The following is a 17,673-nucleotide window of genomic DNA, read 5'->3' as shown; positions in this document are numbered from 1 at the left end:
GGGCAGAGCATGGAGCAGTAACAGGGGGAGCATGTATGGGCTTGATGGGGCTGCATCTGTGATGGGCGGTGGACCAAGACACACACACCCGTGCATGCATCGATCCGTTAGGTTGACTTGAACAGGATGGGATGGGATGGGACGGAACATAGCTGGGGTTTGAAGTTGCTGCAGGTGTTGTTGCTTGTAGTACCTTGAGGCAAGGTAAGTTGGTAGGTATTGTCGTGACTTGCCGTCTTCCATTGACTGATGATGAGCGTTATGAAGTTCTAGGCCGTGGTGAACTTGTGAGTGTTGCCTTCTATTTCCTCAGGCACGACTGCAAGTGTACGAACCTACCTACCTAAGGTACCTTAAGTAAGGTACCTACGTAGTGACATGGTGACATACAAGCACAAGCACCCTGATGTTCTCTAAAGCACCTTACGGAGTACATGGCCAAAGTACCTTACCATGCCTGGTTGCACTTGCACCGTTCGTCAAGATGCATAGCACCCGGCCTTTCCATTGTGTGACAGTGGCCGTGGGGTGAAGACTCCCATTCTTCCACTTCCCTCTTTTAAATTGCTTCCTGCATGCTCCTCATTCAGCCATTGAAAGTCTTTGTGTTGCTTCCCTGGGCTCGATTGATTACCCACAGCTGAACTGATGGTATCGACGTATCAATAAATGTCAACAAGCAAGATCCAAAAAAAAAAAAATGCAGAAAAGAAGAAAGGAGGACAAAAAAAGAAAGAGGAGAAGGGGTGGCACGGATTCCCTTCCGATTCAGAGTCACCATCATCGTCCTCAAATTGCCATGACTCCATCTCTGACTACAATTCCACCTCCAACGGTCGACGGTCAACCATCCCCAGCCTAGACGCCGAGGCTCAACTTCGTCTTCCCCTAGGCTACCACTCGCCAACTTGAGCAAGCCATCGCCAGTCGCATGTATCATGTATGGGGCGCGCCAGGGACTGCACCTCACAGTCATACAGACACTTGCCCCGATACGGAGTGGCCAGGCAATCAAGTCCACCGGGATTGGCTCTCACATCTTGACTCTTGAGTCCTGAAAGTCCTCCGGGTCGCCGCCTCCAATATGCAAAAAGGTCCTGGATGGGGAATAGGCAGCGCCGCGACCCTACTCCGTACCAAGCCCGGACCTTAGAATGGCCTCAACTCCACCCCATGCATGACCGCTGGGTTCTGGGGCAGAAATGACGGGGTAGGTAAGGGGTGGCGGGCGGCTCTGCTAAGTCACTTCCACTCTACGAATACTCTTCCCTTGCCTCTGCCGATTTGTGTCTCGACTCTCGTTGACTTTCTGTTAGGTTGTCAGTCTCGCTTGTCTCTGTTCTTCCCTGCCTTGCTTCAGGGCCGCTTCTCTCGGCCGCAGCGGTGCTTGTTTGTTGACTTGTTGACTTGCACCGCAGGTTTTGGCACAGTCCCTATAATGAGAAGAATTGGGGTTGGATCCAAGCGCATACTGGTGCCCGCTGACAGCTGGCATCCAGGCTGGGTCATCCAAGCGCCCTCATCACTTCGATTTATCGCCATGTCCCTTGTCTGCGACTGTCAAGGCACTGTTAGTGTTAGCAACCACCCTGCCCCCCGTCCCCATGGCGCCTCTGCGGCTGAGAACCCAACCAACCCCTTGTGTCCATCAAGTGAACGTCGAGGTCAACAAGGTCACCAACGTTTCCCTCGCCTGAGTCCACGATGGGCAAAGACAACTTTGAAAGGCCGGATAAATGGCAGGGTCCAAGGTACGCAGGCTTATACGCCGGTAGCCAACACTAACAATGCCTAAGCACTCGGCTCGCCCAGTCCTCGGTTGATCCCGGGAATCCTTCTCCCGTCACCGTAGCGCTCAGTTCGTCTTCCTTTCTTTTCTTTGGGAACCCCCAATCTTGTTTACAGGCTCGGGACTGACAGAGTACCCGCCTCTCTTATCGTCGTCTCTTCACGGGCGGCAACTTTGTAACGCGCCGGATCCAGCCTCCAGCAGCTCCGATAAATGGCACCGTCCGAGAGATCGATCTCTCGCCCATATACCAAGGTAGGCAAGCGTGGCAAGGCAAACCCCGAACGACCTACTCCATCTGGCTTGCCGCTTCGTTGCCTGTCAGTGTTGTCGTGATCCGCACCCCTGGCGGCATGTGCGGCAATCCCAAATCGAGCAGCCAAGCAGCAAGCAACCTTTCCCCGGGCAAACGAGTCATCGCACCGATCGCCAATGAACTAGCAACCTGCACATCCATCAGCCAGCCTGGCAGCCAGCCCCCTTATCAGCATCACCACCATCGCCTTTGGTGCTTCAGGTTGGTTGCCATTGCCATTATCAGTGCCACTGCCGCCCGACTCGTGATATCTGCAGATAACGATAAGACCATGCTCCGGCCCGGGCCCCACTCCTCCTCCTCCCCTTCCTACTCCCCGCACCCGTCCAACGTAAGGCAAGTCAACCGCGCACCACAACGCATCACACACCACGCAACTCATGGTGACTTTTGGTTCTGGCACAGTGGCACGCTGCATCCGAACCGGCGTCTGCAGATCGGACCCATCTCCCGACAGTACCACTCGTGCGTGTCCCCCCTTTTTTACATTTGCGTACAGATACGCTCTGTGAGACTGTATATCGGAAGAGAAAGCGGGCACGGTATCGTGGTAAAATCACCGATGCGGACGGACGGAGGGCCTTCTGCTTCTCACCTTAGGTAGTCCGGAGTAAACCGTTCTTGGCAACGTTTCTTCTTCGCTCCCCCACCGGTCACATGGTAGGTATCACCTCCCATCCGGCAAAAGGACGAGTCCGGTACAAGCCAATTCTTTTAGCGCTCAACGGTCAACGAGAACCTGAATCGTGCAAGTTTCTCAAAATCTTTGGAAGCGGTGGGCGGTAGTGGGTGTAGCATGTAGGAGTGAAGAAGTCTCTTTTTCTTTCTCTCTTGTGTGTGTGTCTCTCTCTCTCTCTCTCTCTCTTTCCGTCCATCTGTCTTCTCATTTCGTCTATTGGGACCAAGCGGAAAGCAATTTGGTAACCACACAAAGTTGTGTCCGCCAATGCTAATGCAAAATAGACAACCCAATTTCCGTGTTTCGCAAACGTAAAACCATGCCTCGAGATTTTTCGGGCTCCATGACACCATGAAACGCCTGGAATATCAGTTTAAACAAGAAGCAGAAATCACAATGTAGATGGCGCTGCGGATGCCGATACTTTGCCACCTCTCCCCCGGTTACGGTGACCGCGCCCTCTGGAGTTATTCGCCGGACCGCCGGACGTCTTGGCCGGTGGTGGGAACCCTCCGGTATCAACGTTACTGGCGTTGCTGGCGGCGGCAGCAGCACCACCATGTTCTTGGCCCAGAGGAGCGCCACCGGTTGCTTTACCCTTGGCGACACCCCGGCCCCGACGCCCTCTTTTGCTGCTGCTGCCGCCGCCGTCCTTCTGTGCCCTGCCCTCCCTCGCCGCCTTATCCTTGGTCTCCCGCCTCGCCTCTTCCTCCTGCACCCGCCGTGTCTCCTGGTCCCACCACTCCTGGAACTCCTGCTCCTGCTGGATCTCCTGCATCGACCTCTTGGCCACGGCTTCCTTGACAATCTCCTGCTCCCGCTTCTGCTGGCCGATGATGTCTGCCATACTCAATCCTAAAATGGGCTCGGCCTTGTTCGCGGGCGTGATGTAGGATTTGGAGTGCGGCACCAGCGGCTTCGACGATGCGGGTTGACTTGTCGAGGCGCCGGCTACAGCAGGAGAGGAGCTGGTGACGCGGGATTGGCCCGGGAACCGCGTATCCGGTGACGCTGCTCTCCGCGGTGCAGATCTCGCAGAGCTCTCGACAGAGAGCAGTGGCTTCGAGCTTGGATTGTCCCCTAGTGGTGATACTGGTTTGGCCGAGTCCTTGGCCAGCGTATCTTTCGACGACGTCTTGGGCCCACTCGTGACAGGCTTCCAGGGGGCAGGTTTGTTGCCAGCTGCATCCTTGTCCCAGGCCGCTTTCGGCTGTGAGACCTCAGCGTCGAGAGCCGCCTGAGCAGCGGCCTGGGCTAGCTGCTGCTTCTTTCGCTCCTTTTGCGATACCTTGGGTTGTGCGGGCTTGGGCGACGCCTCTTTGCTCTTTTGCGCGGCAATGCCGGCGGACAAGGCAGATTTTGTTGGCGTCTCCGTCAGAACCCGACGCAAGTCCATCTTTTGGGTTGGGAATGCCGCCGCCGCCCATGGGCTGCCTGATCTTTGGGCAGTCGGCCCACGTGAGTCTGTCGGCGAAGGACTCATGCCGAGATGAGCGGATGAACCCATCGGTGGGCTTTGCACTGGGTATTGTGGCGAGCCTGCCTGGACTTTGGTGTCTTTCCAGGGGCTAGAGAGCGAGGGAATCCGGTCCAATTCGGGCTGGCTCTTGGCCTCAGCAGCCCTTTGCGTGGGTGACACTGTAGGGCTACCTAGAGTAGGAGGTCCCTCATCATCCATGTTGAACATCAGATCGGCTTGAGATTCCTTGGGTCTGAGGCTAGGACTAAATGGCTCGTTGCGACCAGTCTTGGACTTGCGCCGAGATTTGTCCAAGCTGGGAGACGTGACGCCGGACAAGTCTTCAAGGCTGCCGAATTTCGTCTTGAAGGATGACGAAATCTTCTTTTCGTCGTCTCGTTGTGTAGTCCGGAAAGCCATCTCGCGCACTCTTCGACGGCGTTCCTCGTCAATATCGAGAGCCAGATCAGGATCTTTCTCGAACAAGAGCAGCTCGGCCCGTCCGCTTCTGGCGAAAGGATAGCGAGCCAGTTGATTTTCCCGAACAACGTTATCCAACTCCTTCAAAAGATCTTCTTCCAGGTCATCCAAGAAGTGGTTTTCCAGCACAGCTTCCATCTGCAGACAAATGTACTCCAGCCCGGCATCTTTGAACTCCGTGACGGAGCATGCGCTGATCTCGTTAAGCAGCAAGGCGATATTTCGAGCATTGGCGAAACGTGCAATGACGTATTGGCAGATCTGGGACAACCGATCTAGCATGAGTTCGTTCGCGATACTCATGACGCCCATTACCAGGTCAGAGAAGTCGTCAATGTTGGCTGATGTGGTCTGGTTGAAAAGTTCCGTTCCAACGTCTGCGTAGAGGTATCGCAAGACATATTGGAACGCCTCAGGATCACAATGACTCAAATCCACCCGGACAAGTTCTTCCTTGTCTAGTTCATCGCGACGGCCAGCAAGCCACATGCCGCCGGCTCGCCCATGGAACAGGCCTTCGAAGAACTCGCATCGCTGGCGCAGCAACTGGCTGTGGACCGGCACCTCTTCGCCGTCGAGCTCAACAAGAGCATCCGCGTCCTCAAAGTACCTGAGGTCCTGAATGGCTTTGAAAAAGTCCTTGTCCAGTGACTTTTCCGCAGTTGTCTGCAAACGTACAGCCGACTCTAACTTCAGCATGTCAAGCTTCGTCGCAAGCTTCATGAGCTCATTCCGAACCTGGCGGTACCTGTGGGCTAGAGCGGGTGCTTGGCGAGTGTGATTCCATGCCGGGACGACGGTGTCATCATAAAGATAAACGGCCAAATTCACCAAAGACAGCAGGTCTACCGATTCGAGGGTGATGATCGTCCTCCCACCTCCCTCTTCTAGGCTCAGCACTTGCGGGATCTCCCCCAGGTCGCCATTGCGATAGTCGCTGAGCAAACTTTGCAGAACAGAACTTCGAGCCGTCAAGATCCATGAGTGCACCGGAATCTTGATATCCGGATATGATGAGGTGCGGAGCTCCATGTCAATGTCTGAATTCGGGTACATCAGGAGGAATTGTCGTAAGTCACGCTCCAGATCCACGGACTTGAGGAGTTCGTACGGCAGTTCCCCTATCCGATACTTCAGTTCCTCGGCCTTCCAGAAACCGATTGTGTCTTTGTCGCCAGCACTGGGCGTCGATGCCTGGAAGTCTCGTAGAGCGAAGAGGGAGGCAAAGTCCTCCCAGAGCGACTGCTCGTTGATGCTAATCTGTTCCTTCATGACATCGCAATCCTTGCGAATTGCCGCGAATGCACCAAACGTGGAGCTTCGCACAGCAACAGCATTGGTGACACTCGGTACACGCTGGAATTTGAAGTCCTTTCTCTTGATGTCTGCTGACCCCGGGGTGGCAGCATCCTTTGCTTTAGCGCGCTTAATACGACGCCAAACGGCTCCGGACTCTGTGCAGATGATCACAGCGCCGTGTTCACCAACGCTGACGGACTTGACACCATCCTTCCGAGCATTCCACACACATTGTGGTGTCGTGACGGCACCCTTGATCTTGGCTGGGTTTGTCGTGGAAGTTGCCGTCGTAGTCGCATCCGACTTGTGGATCAGTGCCATGGTGAAAAGATCGCCCCTTGTAGTGACAGCCGCAATCGTTTCGCCGCCAGATGTGATGCGGCTGACCTGATTCCGCGCTGTACTGTACCTCGTCGACATGGATGTGGTAAATTGGTGGTTTACAAAGACGTCAGGGGAAGGAAACTTGACAAAATTGTAACCGTAACTCGTGAAGACGCAGACGGTGCTGTCGGCTAGCAAAACGGTAGTTGCTTTATCAACAGCGGAGACTGCGGCGATGGGCGAAGAGAAGAGCGAAGCTGCGACTTTTCGGGGAGTTTGTTGGACTTCCAAGGATCTCGAATCCGCATCCATCAGCGCCAGCTGGCCGAGGTTCTTTCCCCAGCAGAACAGTGACGAAGAGGTATGGGCAACCGAATGCACGGTTGACGCTGCGATGCCCAGAATCACCTCCTTCTTGAGTGTCCCAAACACTTGTCGTGGGGTCGTGCTCATCGGTTCTTCGTCTTGTCTGGCGGGCGGCGGCAAGCCATATCCTAGCTGGGAGTTGCTGTTGGAGCCCCAGGTCCATAGCTCGCCAGTGTCTGTAACAGCCATAGTGTGGTTCTGGCCAAGTGCGACTTGCACCACCTTCTTGTCGGTGAGGCCACCTTGTACCGGCACGAAGCGATATTGAGTGTTTTCGTCGCCTAGCCCAAGTCGCCCGCCTCGGCCAACACCGCAAATGTACAAGTTCGAAACTGGGTCAGTTGTCAAGATGGCGGTATGCAGCTTTGAGAGGACAGCATCGTGAATCCGCAAAGGCCGATTGCGGATGAGGGCTGGAATCTCTTCCAGGTCCACAGCTTCCTCTGACAGTCTGGAACCATGAGACACAGTTTTGGTCTTCTCCAGGTACTCTTGGTAGAATCTGCGGATAAGTTGATCCGGCCGCTTAAGATTGATCCTCTCGGGATACTGCCGGTCGTCTTCGTCGCCCACACCAAGTGAGATGTTGCGGTTGCTTCCAAAAACGAAGATCTCCTCCCCTTCCGCTGCGCCATCTAGTGCAGTGACTGATCTCATCAATGCCTGACCTCCGTCCGAACTGCTGTCTGTATCCGAGTCAATGTCGGAGTCGTTGGGGTCCCCAGAGCCTCCCAGTGTTCGAACAGCAATGGTTGAGTTGTAGAGATCAAAAGGACTGTTGCCCTCGCGGTCTTTAGTCTTGATCAACTGCCCAGCCTTGGCGACCGAGACTCCGAGGGTCTGTTCCGTGAGAATCTTACGCTCGCGTTCAAGCAACAGACGAGCAATAGCGATGTTTCCACAGTAGAGTGCTCGGTGAAGAGCGTTCCAGCCACTCTCGGGGTCTTGCACGTATAAATCGATCGAGGGGTGGTCGAGCAGGGCCTGGACGAAGAGGATGGCGGCCGAATCTGTCGAGGAAGCAGCGCGGAGAAGTACTGTGAGGCCAGCATGATCACGACTGTTGATCTCAGCCTTTCCGAGAGCATTGTTGGCATTCTTTGATCCGGCTGGACCGAAACCGACGGCGGAGGATTTGCGTTGTTTAACGTTCCGGGGAGAAGTTCCGTATTGTCCGGGACTGCTCCCAAGGGGTCCAGCACCTATGCCCGGGCTCCTTGTTGCAGTTTGCGCCGTGTGACCGGCCGGGACCAGTAGACGCCGAAACCTGTCGACATCGTTTTCCCAGTAATATTTCCAAAGTAGGTGACTCATGGGCAGATGGTAAGCAAGGGACCCTTCCAGCACTTGGATAGCACCTCGCTGTGAGTCTCTGGGATCACGGCTTGTTTAAAGGTGCGATTCCGAGCGCGAGAAGAGCGGAATCGTAGGTATTGGATCGGTACGGTTCGAAGATGGCCAAACGGTGCGCGGGGGGTGTTGTGAGGTTACAAAGCCCTAGAGTTGAGAGAGAGGGGTTTATCGAAGTTGCCACTTGGTCGTTGAGCTTGTGACTCTCAGCTACGATAGCGTAGTAGTAGTCGAGTGGCGAGGGTATCTGGTTCGATGAACGGTGTCGCGGGTCTACGAGTTTTGGTGTTGATTCCTGGATAGTTCGGGGTAGTCGAAAGATGGGATGAGGACGATGGTTGTAGGAGAATCGTTGCTCGCGAAGAGATGTGAATCGGGGGTGGGGTTGGCGATGGAAATTGAAGGTATTCACCTCAAGTCGCCAGTTGTGCGCGTCAGAGCCCGCCGCGCCGCGATTTCCCGGCTCCACGGGGGCATGCAGCGTGGGTGACAGGCACCTTGGTGCGTTATAGCGCAGCCAATCGGACTTGAAGCTGGGAGCTTGTGCTCTGGTTGCAGGCCAGACAAGCTTCTGGTTTGTCGCTTCAGGTGGGGTGGCTAGCGGGCAAGCGGTGCACTGCGTGGGAGATGAGACATGCTGGTCCTGGCACGTTGACCAAGTCACAGGAAATCTTTCTACTATATTCCGTACGTATGTTATCCTGAAGAACTCAAGTCATGGTGATGAGTACATGTCAGCCTGGTTTTACTCAATTCGCACCTTGATGTAGAGTAGTTTATTAGCGTGCAACCCCCAAGGCGTTTATCACTTTTCCAAACATCCTCGATCTAGGTATGTCTACCTACCTCGGCATATCACCCAAGTCTACTCCGTAGGTAATCTAGGTTCGCATTTAAAATGTACACATATTTGCGTATTGAGGTCTCTCGGAGAAGGTTGCGTATACTCAAAGAGCTGTTGGAGGAATGTTCACTATATATATCCGTAGAATCAGTCTTCACTCGCGCAAAGCAACGAAATACCGCGGATACTTGCCCGAGTTCTCCTTGGTCATGGAAACGAAACAATTACACTCAAGACCGGAGGTGCACGTTGCGTGCTTATCTAAGGCCGTTATTAGGTGGGGAGCTATCCCCCCCCAGCTGCTGCACCCCGCCTGCGGCCTCACTGCCCTCGAAACGCCGGGATCGCATTCGGGCTGCACACGATGAGCCGCTTACCAGTGAGTGCCTCATTCGGCAGGCTTGCATATTACCGAATGCTATCTGCTTCCTTACCTTGTAGTGCTACTGAGGAAGATACCGAAGCACTTAGGTAAGGCACAATGAGCTTACCCTCAGTTATTGGCAACCTATGCCGGTCACCTGTACCTTGAGTTTTTGGTAATCTCAAGCATATGGAGAGTATTATTCTGCGAAAGCATCCATTTCCATCGCCATGACTTGCCTTATTCAGATTCAATACTCCAAGTAGCAGTGTTCGGTTTGGTCTATTTGAGCAGGCAATTTGGTGCGTTGATTCACTCTTGTGTCTAGTGTTAACGATCTTCTTCAATGTTAGTTTCGAACCGACGATATCTGGCAAGTCTAGCAGTGAAAAGTAAGGTGATGAAATCTATGTATGTAAAGAACGTCGCATTTGAGTCGGAATTGTCGCCCGAATCTCGGCAATAGACGGCACATGAAATCTGTCTCACCGTCGCATTGCCAGATGCATCTCGGCATGGATGACACAGCTGCCGTGGCTTTTTGGGACGTTCTGGGGACCTGGGGGGGATCTTTCTTTACCCCAGGGCCCGGGCCATCTCATCTTCATTTTGGGCAGCACTTGCCCACGCTGCCGCAGTGCCGCCATGCTACCAAAGCGAGATGCCAATACGTAATCCCGCTGGTCCCCAGAGAGCGCACCAATCATGAGCCTCGCAAGTGTCAGGGACGATGAGCAACACACTGCAAGAGCCTGCCCCTGGTGGAGTCCGGCGCCGCTCGGTAACTTGGAAACTTGCTGCTTCAGTGTGAGTTGCACACAAAAAAGAGGCCGATAAGGGACCTCCGCCCGGGGTCCTGGCGATAAGAGCCCAGTTCCCGCTAAAGCTAAGACTCCGTACCTCGTTCGATTTTCCGCTCCATTCAATTCACTCCAGTTTCCTAGCGCTTCCTCAAACCCTCCCACCTACGCACCTCAACCCGCCCGATTGATTTTGCTCCTCGGTGAGTACCCAATTGCATCCGCCATTACTCTCTTCTGGTAGCTAACCACCGTCTTCTCAGCTGTCTACCGTCAAGATGTCGACCGACAAGCCCCTCCCTTTCCAGTACCAGTTCGCCGCAGGTTCGTTGCCCGAAATCCCCCCACCGTCGCGATATCGGACCCGAAATACTGACCACTGCATCCAGGCGCCATTGCCGGTGTCTCGGAGGTCAGTACACAACGACGCCATGCGGTAATGAGTTGATGAGATATGCTTACGCCTTCTGTACCTCTAGATTCTGGTCATGTACGTCAAGAATCCTCTTGCGACAAGCTCACGTGGCCACCATGCTAACCCGCACAATAGGTACCCTTTGGACGTCGTCAAGACACGAGTGTAAGCTCTGCGCGATCGCCAGCCACTCGCGCAAACCCCGACTGACCCGAATGTCCAGGCAACTCCAAACCGGCAAGGGCGTAGGTGCCGACCACTACAATGGCATGGTTGACTGCTTCCGCAAGATTGTCCGCAACGAGGGGTATGCCAACCCACTCCTTCAACCTCTGCAAGTCTATTCACCAAGCTTACAAACCGTAGCTTTGCGACACTCTACCGCGGTATCACCGCTCCCATTCTCATGGAGGCCCCCAAACGTGCTACCAAGTTTGCTGCCAACGACGAGTGGGGAAAGATCTACCGCAACCTATTCGGCGCCGCCAAGATGAACCAGTCCCTCTCCATCTTGACCGGAGCCAGCGCCGGTGCCACCGAGGCCTTCGTCGTCGTCCCCTTCGAGCTCGTCAAGATTAGACTACAGGACAAGGCCTCTGCCGGTAAGTACACTGGCATGCTCGACGTCATCCGCAAGACCGTCGCCGCCGAGGGTGTCCTGGCCATGTACAATGGCCTCGAGAGCACCATGTGGCGCCACATTGTTTGGAACGCCGGTTACTTTGGCTGCATTTTCCAAGTCCGCGAGCTCCTCCCCAAGGCCGAGAACAAGGCCGGCCAGGTCACCAACGACCTGATCTCCGGTGCCATCGGTGGTACCGTCGGTACCATCCTCAACACCCCCATGGACGTCGTCAAGTCCCGCATTCAGAACAGCCCCAAGGTCCCCGGACAGACCCCCAAGTACAACTGGGCTTGGCCCGCCGTTGCCACGGTCGCCAAGGAGGAGGGTTTCAGCGCGCTGTACAAGGGTTTCCTGCCCAAGGTACTCCGTCTCGGTCCCGGAGGCGGTATCCTTCTCGTCGTCTTCACCGGCGTCATGGACTTCTTCCGCACCCTCAAGACCAACGCCTGAGTCCGCACCTAGAATGGGAAAGATTAAAATTTTTAGAGAAAGAGAGAGACAACCGGAGGATTGTACATCTTGTACAGGCAGATACCAATACCGGGGCTTTTTGGATTCTGGCGCTCAGCAATGCAATCATTTTCAAATCTTTTGGGCTTCACATTTTCTTTCCATGGCTCTTACCAGCGGCAAGATATGTTGCTCGCCATAGTGACATCTAACTTTGTTTAATCAGATACCTTGACAGCATTGCTATGGCCTGCCGTGTGCTCTGCGTTATTGAAGACCGGATTTGACCTTGACTTCACCCCTTTATCTCCACGTTCTGACCGGATATATAGTTCATTTCCAGAATATATCCTACCAACCCGCACTTTCCTCTTCCGATTCAAAGAAGCTACGACCTGAGAGGCTTCCTTCCTTCTCCGCGTGACTGCTATTTATACACCGTGGCTACCGCGTACGCAAGAGCTCGCCTCTTCCCTACCTATACAACCACACGACTTTGGAATTATCTGCCCAGACGCATCTTCTCAGCAACACATCTTCAACAGTCTGTCTGGCTCGAATTTGGTATATCGCCTCTTACTTTCAATACCTGCTTTCCGCAGACTCTGCCACCTTCCGTGATCAGGCACATCGCTCTTGCCTTTCCTGATGAGGACAGGACTACTTCAACTGCTCTCCACGCCTTGGCGGCTTTGCTTCTCACTTATCACAACCTTCACAGTTCTACTTCTCACATCTCACAGTATCTATTGCCCTCCGCATAATTGAGTTCAGCTCGCACTTGCCCCATGGGTTTGCCGCTCGACACGCATACTTGATTACCATTCAACGGCAACCTCAACTTGAGAATATCTCACTTTCGACAGATCGCTGACAGTCACGATGGAAGATCACCCGCTATCCATATCACGAGCCATCTCGACAGTCCGGACAACTGCAACACCTGGATGCCTTCCCACACCTTCTCCTCCTGCTTCTTCACCTCCTTTGGCTTCAGGCGCATCTCTCAGCCAAACCCCGGTCATCATTCAACCACTAGCAATCACCGCTGCCGCCTCCGACAATTTCAATGTCGACAGTTCTTCTCCAAGGATCTCCGAAGTCGAATCGTCTCTTCAGGGTCTGCATGTGTCATCTCTGTCGGGATCCCCTTCTCAAGCCGCTGTCACCGAAAGACACAGCAGCCCTTCAGCTCACACAGGCACCAGTTCCTATATCCTGCGAGTACTGAGCCAGGAAGAAGAGCTAGATCAAAACGGACTTGTTGTCTTGGATTCCAACGAGGCCCATGAGCCACTGCATCACTATAACCCAAATGACGACGAAGTCGAGTCCGAGGACGACGAAGTGACTTCCGAAGATGAAGTGGAGCTTGATCGGGAAGAGACCATAGAGTCTGATCAGCGAGTGGATATCGTACAAGTTGAGGACGAGAACACCGAGGACATCGGCGATGAAGAAGCCGAAGAGCTCGACGATGAGCTTGACCCTCTTGGCGACAATGATGAGGAGCTGTCTTTGCCGCTGCCCGTTGATCTCAGTCGTCTTGGCTGCAGCGACGCTTGCCGATCGGAGTTTCAGCAGGGTATCGGCATCTACGACGACCAGATCAAAAGACTTGAGTGCAAAATCCATGAGCTCAGTCTAGACAACCACAATTTGAGAGCGGATATTGCTAGGCTGGAGAAGAAACGGAACAGCCAAAACAGATACGAGCCGACGTGGCACAAGAAGCTGGATCTGTATCTAACCAATCCCGCTCAAAGACACGCATTGACTTATACTGACATCTATAAGCTGTGCTGCAAGGAGGAGAATATGAGCACGAAAACTGGCAATGTTCATCCTAACTTGCGACTCAGGGGCCCAACTAACAACGAACTCCAAGCTGATGCGCTCGAGGGCCTCGGTACTAATTCGGCCAGTCAGGACAGTGGGTCTGAAGAGAGCCTTAACGGTCCTGAGGGACTCTTCGTGCAGGACGATGAGCACCCCCAGGAGGTCCAAGGCTCAGAGGGTCAGCAGCCACAGGCGGATCCCTATCTGAAAGATTTCCCTTTTGATCAGCTGCCTGCCAAAGTACAGGCCAACATCATCAAATTCGTCTTCGTTGAAGAAAGCAAGCTTATTCACTGCATCACTCGTCTCGATAGATTCATGCCTCCAGAGCAACCCACGCAGACAGATTCGAAACGAAGTGGTCTCCCTCATCGCTTCCACCTTTCCGGAACGTCTTGCAATATCACCTACAGCATGAAACCGAACACTCGCCTCGCCTTGCTAACAGTCTGCAAGCGTTGGTACTACCTTGGGATCCATGCTTTCTACGGTCTGAACACCTTCGCCTTCTCGAGCCTTGGAGAATTTGGTCGCTTCTGTACCGGCATCGGAGAAGCAAGAAGAGAAAGGATCCAGCATATCGAACTGCTCTGGGTTGGCAGCCAGTATCTCACTCACAGGCCTATCAAAGAAGGCAAAAAGGGTGGACTCAAATATGTTTCCAAAAGGACATGGGACGTTTCTTGGCTCTGTCAGCTGCCTCGTTTGAGAACTCTCATTATCCATATCGATGAGAGTGGCCCGCAGTACACGAGTCGCCGTCATGAGCCCAAGGCCTATGCCAATTGGATGGCGTCTGTCACGGCTGGTCAGCCCAACTTCCGTATGACGCGATCCCTGCGAAGTCTCCAGGGACTACATTTCCTTCACGCACTTCGTGGGATGGAGCTCATCCACTTTTACGACTACAACATATCCCGCCAGGAAGGTGGCCGTCATCCAATTCGCGATTGGTCTTTCTTCATGGATATCGAGAATGTGACGGCCATGCCAAAGACCGACGACAAGGCAGAAGCCGCAAAGTTGGCCAATTTGGCTCCGGTTCTTCCAGGATACGAGGCTGCTCAAGAAGACTTTGAGGCAATCAAAGGGCTCTATCACAATAGTCAAGCCTTTGACGCAGTGTATGTGTCGCCGCCGGTTGTGGAAAGGGACGAAGACGGCGATATCGAGATGGCAGACGCTGAAAGCCAGGACCAGGTCCAGCAGCGTGCCATGGCGACATCTCGAGGGGGATCACGAGCCAAAAAAGGAACAGGAGAACCAGCTTCGAGGGATGAATCGGGACAGTCAAGTTTTATCGATCAATCGAAGGGCCCGCGTCCTGGGAAGGGAAAGAAGGTCTCCCGAGCTAGGAACACAACGCCCGATAGGGACCTAGACGGAATCGAATCTGAAGCTTCTAGCGAAGCAACCCCGAAAGCACCAATCCGCCACACTCGAGCGGGTACTGAGTTGAACATTTCCACGCTTACGGAAGACAGCGTCGCGAACGATTATGACGACGAAATATCTCTCGCTGGATCCAATGCTAGCAACCCGATCGACTTGGACAGCATAGAGCCACCGAAGATGAATTCACGCCTATTCCGCCTTCAACAAGACGACAACTTCAACCGCGTCAAGCGCGAGCAATCCGACACAATGTCAATTGGCCAAGGGTCTTCGGCCGGGAGCGAGAGATCCCACGGCAGTGGAAACGGCCTCTTCGTCGGCGGCTCGTCGCCGTCAATGTCATTCCATCGACCACATCGCGAATCTACCGTCCTAACGGATACCTTGCGCAAGAGAGGATTTGGCGAGTCGGATATTCGAAACGCCATCGATCTGACGGCAGAGGATGACGATGCCAACTCCTACAGCACTGGTTTCCCAAGCTCTTCCATGGCCACCTCCTCGCGCCGTAACGGTAATGGAGGGATTTATGGATACATCCCCCCTGTCCTACAGCAGGAAACTGCCCACCCTAGGCTTGACCGTCTTCAAAGCGTTGAAAGCGTAGACGACTGTCCTTTCAACAAAAGACGAAAGCATTAACTCAGCAGCATGGGTCCTGAATCTGACTGATTGATTTCTTGCGGGTTTTGCGGTTGATCAATATTTTGCGGCGTTCTTACGGATTTCAAGCGATTTGGAGCACTTGCCGTGCTGAGCCCGGCGAATCTGGAAGCTGATATGCGTTTTGCTTTTAGTTGAATCAAGGGGCACAGGAGATGGCTTTCTCACTTGCATGCCAGTAACTAGCCAGATAGGCAGACAGCGAATGATCTTTTCACATTTGACTTAAAATTTCCACTGGTATCTCGCTTTACATCGTGACCTAGAAAGTGATCTTTGTACCCGTGAACGCAGCCGTAGTCTGCGCCTCCTTGGCCTTCTTCCTCGCCTCCCAACTAGGATGCAAAATCCCCTCGTCGTCCTTCTTGGGCGGCACCCTGGCCTTCTTTTTCTCCTCCCCTCTGCCGCCGCGATCCCTACCCTTGCCGCCGCCGCCGCCCAACGGGTTCGAAACGCCCTTCTTCCAAGGCTTCCTGGCCCCGCCGTCCTCGTCGGCACCCACGGCACCCTTCCTCATATCCCACCCGCTATCCCTCGCGCCGCCCGCCCCTCTCTGCCCGTTGGCCTGCTTCTTGACGTGGTTCGCCGACGCGCCGTACTTCTTCTCCCAGATGGCCTGGCGCTGCTTCTGGCCGAGCCGCTTCTTGGGCGGCGCGAGGTCGAGGTCCGAGGCCTCGGACTCGGAGTTTGAAATGTACCCGCCCATGAGCGAGGTTAAAAAGGTCGTCTCGCCGGGCCGGCCTGTGGGCTTCTTGGCGCGCTTGATTTTCTTCTCTTTGCTGCTGCTGGGTTCCGGTTCCGGGGAAAGGGAGACGTTGGCGGCGTTGATGCGGCGTTGGCGGTCCGAGTCGTTGCCGCTGTCCTCTGCTTCATCGTCCAGGTCCGCCATCTCTTCGTCTTCGTCTTCGTCCTCGTCCTCGTCGTCGCTGTTACTCTCGTCGTCGGCGGTGTCCCCTTCATCGGCGACTTCACCCAGTAAAGCCTTGTACCTGGCCTTGAGATCCTCATCGGGGCTCTCTTCTTCCGAGTCGGAGCCGCCGAGCATGGCTTCCATCTTAGACAGGGCCTTTTCCTCTTCTTCCTCGTCTGAGTCGACCTCCTCCTCCCCATCGGCAGCGTCTGCCTTCTTTCCGCCGTCTGACGCATCGCTGTCCGTCGGGATCTCGTCGTCCATCTCGTCAAATGGGTTCGGTTCCTCCTCCTCTGCCTCTGCATCTACCTCTGCCGCCTTGGATTTGGACTCGGCCTTGGGTTTCGCAGATACATCCTTTGCGTCCACCAGCTTCGCTTTTTTCGATTCCCTAGGTTCGTCGTCGTCGTCGTCCTTCTTTTCTTGCTTCTTGCTCTCAGCAGCCGCGGCAGAATCCTTCTTCCCTTTCTTGCTCTTCTTGTCTGGTATAGGCACGTTCAGGATAAGACACACGCCCCGCACCGCCTTGTCGACGGCCTCCCGGACGTGCGGGCGGTTGAACAAGCCGCTCGTGACGTTGTGCAGCGCCGCCTTCTCCTCCTCGGACAAATCCGGCTTGGGCACGCCCTGCTTAATCTCTTCGGGTAGCGCAGGGCTTTCGGCGATCTGCTTGATCTTGAGTAGCGAGGAGTGGAGGTGTGCGTCGGCGGTTTGCTGGAGGTCGAGGGACTGTAATGGGGGAAGCAATAATCAGCGGCGCAAACTTTTGAAGGGGGGGAGTCAACTCTCACCTTTAACACCAAGATCTCCCTCTCCAACCGCTTGACCTTGTCGGGCGACGCCTTGTCATCGCGCAAGCGTTTGCTGTACCGTTGACGCTCGAGTCCCTTTGCGCCTTTGATAGCTCGGAAAATCTCCTTCTTGAAGTCGGCGAGCTTCGCCTCGAGATCGTCCTCGCGCGACCTCTTTCGTTTGACCATATTGTCTATTTGTTCGAGTTCAAATCGGGCGTGTTCCCTATCGCGAGTGTAGGATTGTTATGCGCGGGCAATTGTCAAACCTCGAAGCTGGATCACTGACAGAAAAAAAATGGTGGTTCAGCAGTGAAGATCTAATCGATAAGACGGAACGCTCGCCGGAAGAAGGACCCACTACGGGGCCGCGTTCTGTACAATGCGATTGGTCATAAATGATAGCTGCCATCTTTGACGAGTTTCATTGGCCACAGCTGCTCCTCTAGCACCCATGGATGACGTTCCTTGGGCTCTTGGAGGGGCACTCGAAGCACCCCGCCGTTGCAGATAGC

At 54.4% G+C, this 17,673-nt stretch overlaps 4 protein-coding genes across 4 annotated transcripts; 2 read left to right on the top strand and 2 right to left on the bottom strand.

Moving 5' to 3' along the window:
* Positions 1–3,175: 3,175 nt before the first annotated feature.
* N0V96_012120 (uncharacterized protein) lies at positions 3,176–8,026 on the bottom strand (the record flags this gene model as incomplete). The annotated part of the gene is made up of 1 exon (XM_053198447.2): positions 3,176–8,026. The coding sequence occupies one exon, from the start codon at positions 8,024–8,026 to the stop codon at positions 3,176–3,178; it is 4,851 nt and encodes a 1,616-aa protein (XP_053044101.2).
* A 2,322-nt stretch (positions 8,027–10,348) lies between these two features.
* Positions 10,349–11,560, top strand: N0V96_012119 (uncharacterized protein; the record flags this gene model as incomplete). The annotated part of the gene is made up of 6 exons (XM_053198446.2): positions 10,349–10,394; positions 10,460–10,482; positions 10,550–10,560; positions 10,621–10,650; positions 10,709–10,792; positions 10,852–11,560. 6 exons carry the CDS (start codon positions 10,349–10,351, stop codon positions 11,558–11,560), a joined length of 903 nt encoding a protein of 300 aa, XP_053044100.1.
* Positions 11,561–12,442: 882 nt separating this feature from the next.
* Positions 12,443–15,436, top strand: N0V96_012118 (uncharacterized protein; the record flags this gene model as incomplete). Its single annotated transcript, XM_053198445.2, has 1 exon — positions 12,443–15,436. The coding sequence occupies one exon, from the start codon at positions 12,443–12,445 to the stop codon at positions 15,434–15,436; it is 2,994 nt and encodes a 997-aa protein (XP_053044099.1).
* Positions 15,437–15,719: 283 nt separating this feature from the next.
* On the bottom strand, positions 15,720–17,347 carry N0V96_012117 (uncharacterized protein; the record flags this gene model as incomplete). The annotated part of the gene is made up of 2 exons (XM_053198444.2): positions 15,720–17,096; positions 17,159–17,347. 2 exons carry the CDS (start codon positions 17,345–17,347, stop codon positions 15,720–15,722), a joined length of 1,566 nt encoding a protein of 521 aa, XP_053044098.2.
* Between the last annotated feature and the right edge of the window lie 326 nt (positions 17,348–17,673).

This window comes from Colletotrichum fioriniae (genome assembly GCF_027942845.1).
Source record: "Colletotrichum fioriniae strain IMI 355084 chromosome Unknown scaffold_21, whole genome shotgun sequence".
Classification (NCBI taxonomy): domain Eukaryota; kingdom Fungi; phylum Ascomycota; class Sordariomycetes; order Glomerellales; family Glomerellaceae; genus Colletotrichum; species Colletotrichum fioriniae.
The sequence above is the reverse complement of the archived record's forward strand: the minus strand, read 5'-3'. Positions and strand labels throughout refer to the sequence as shown.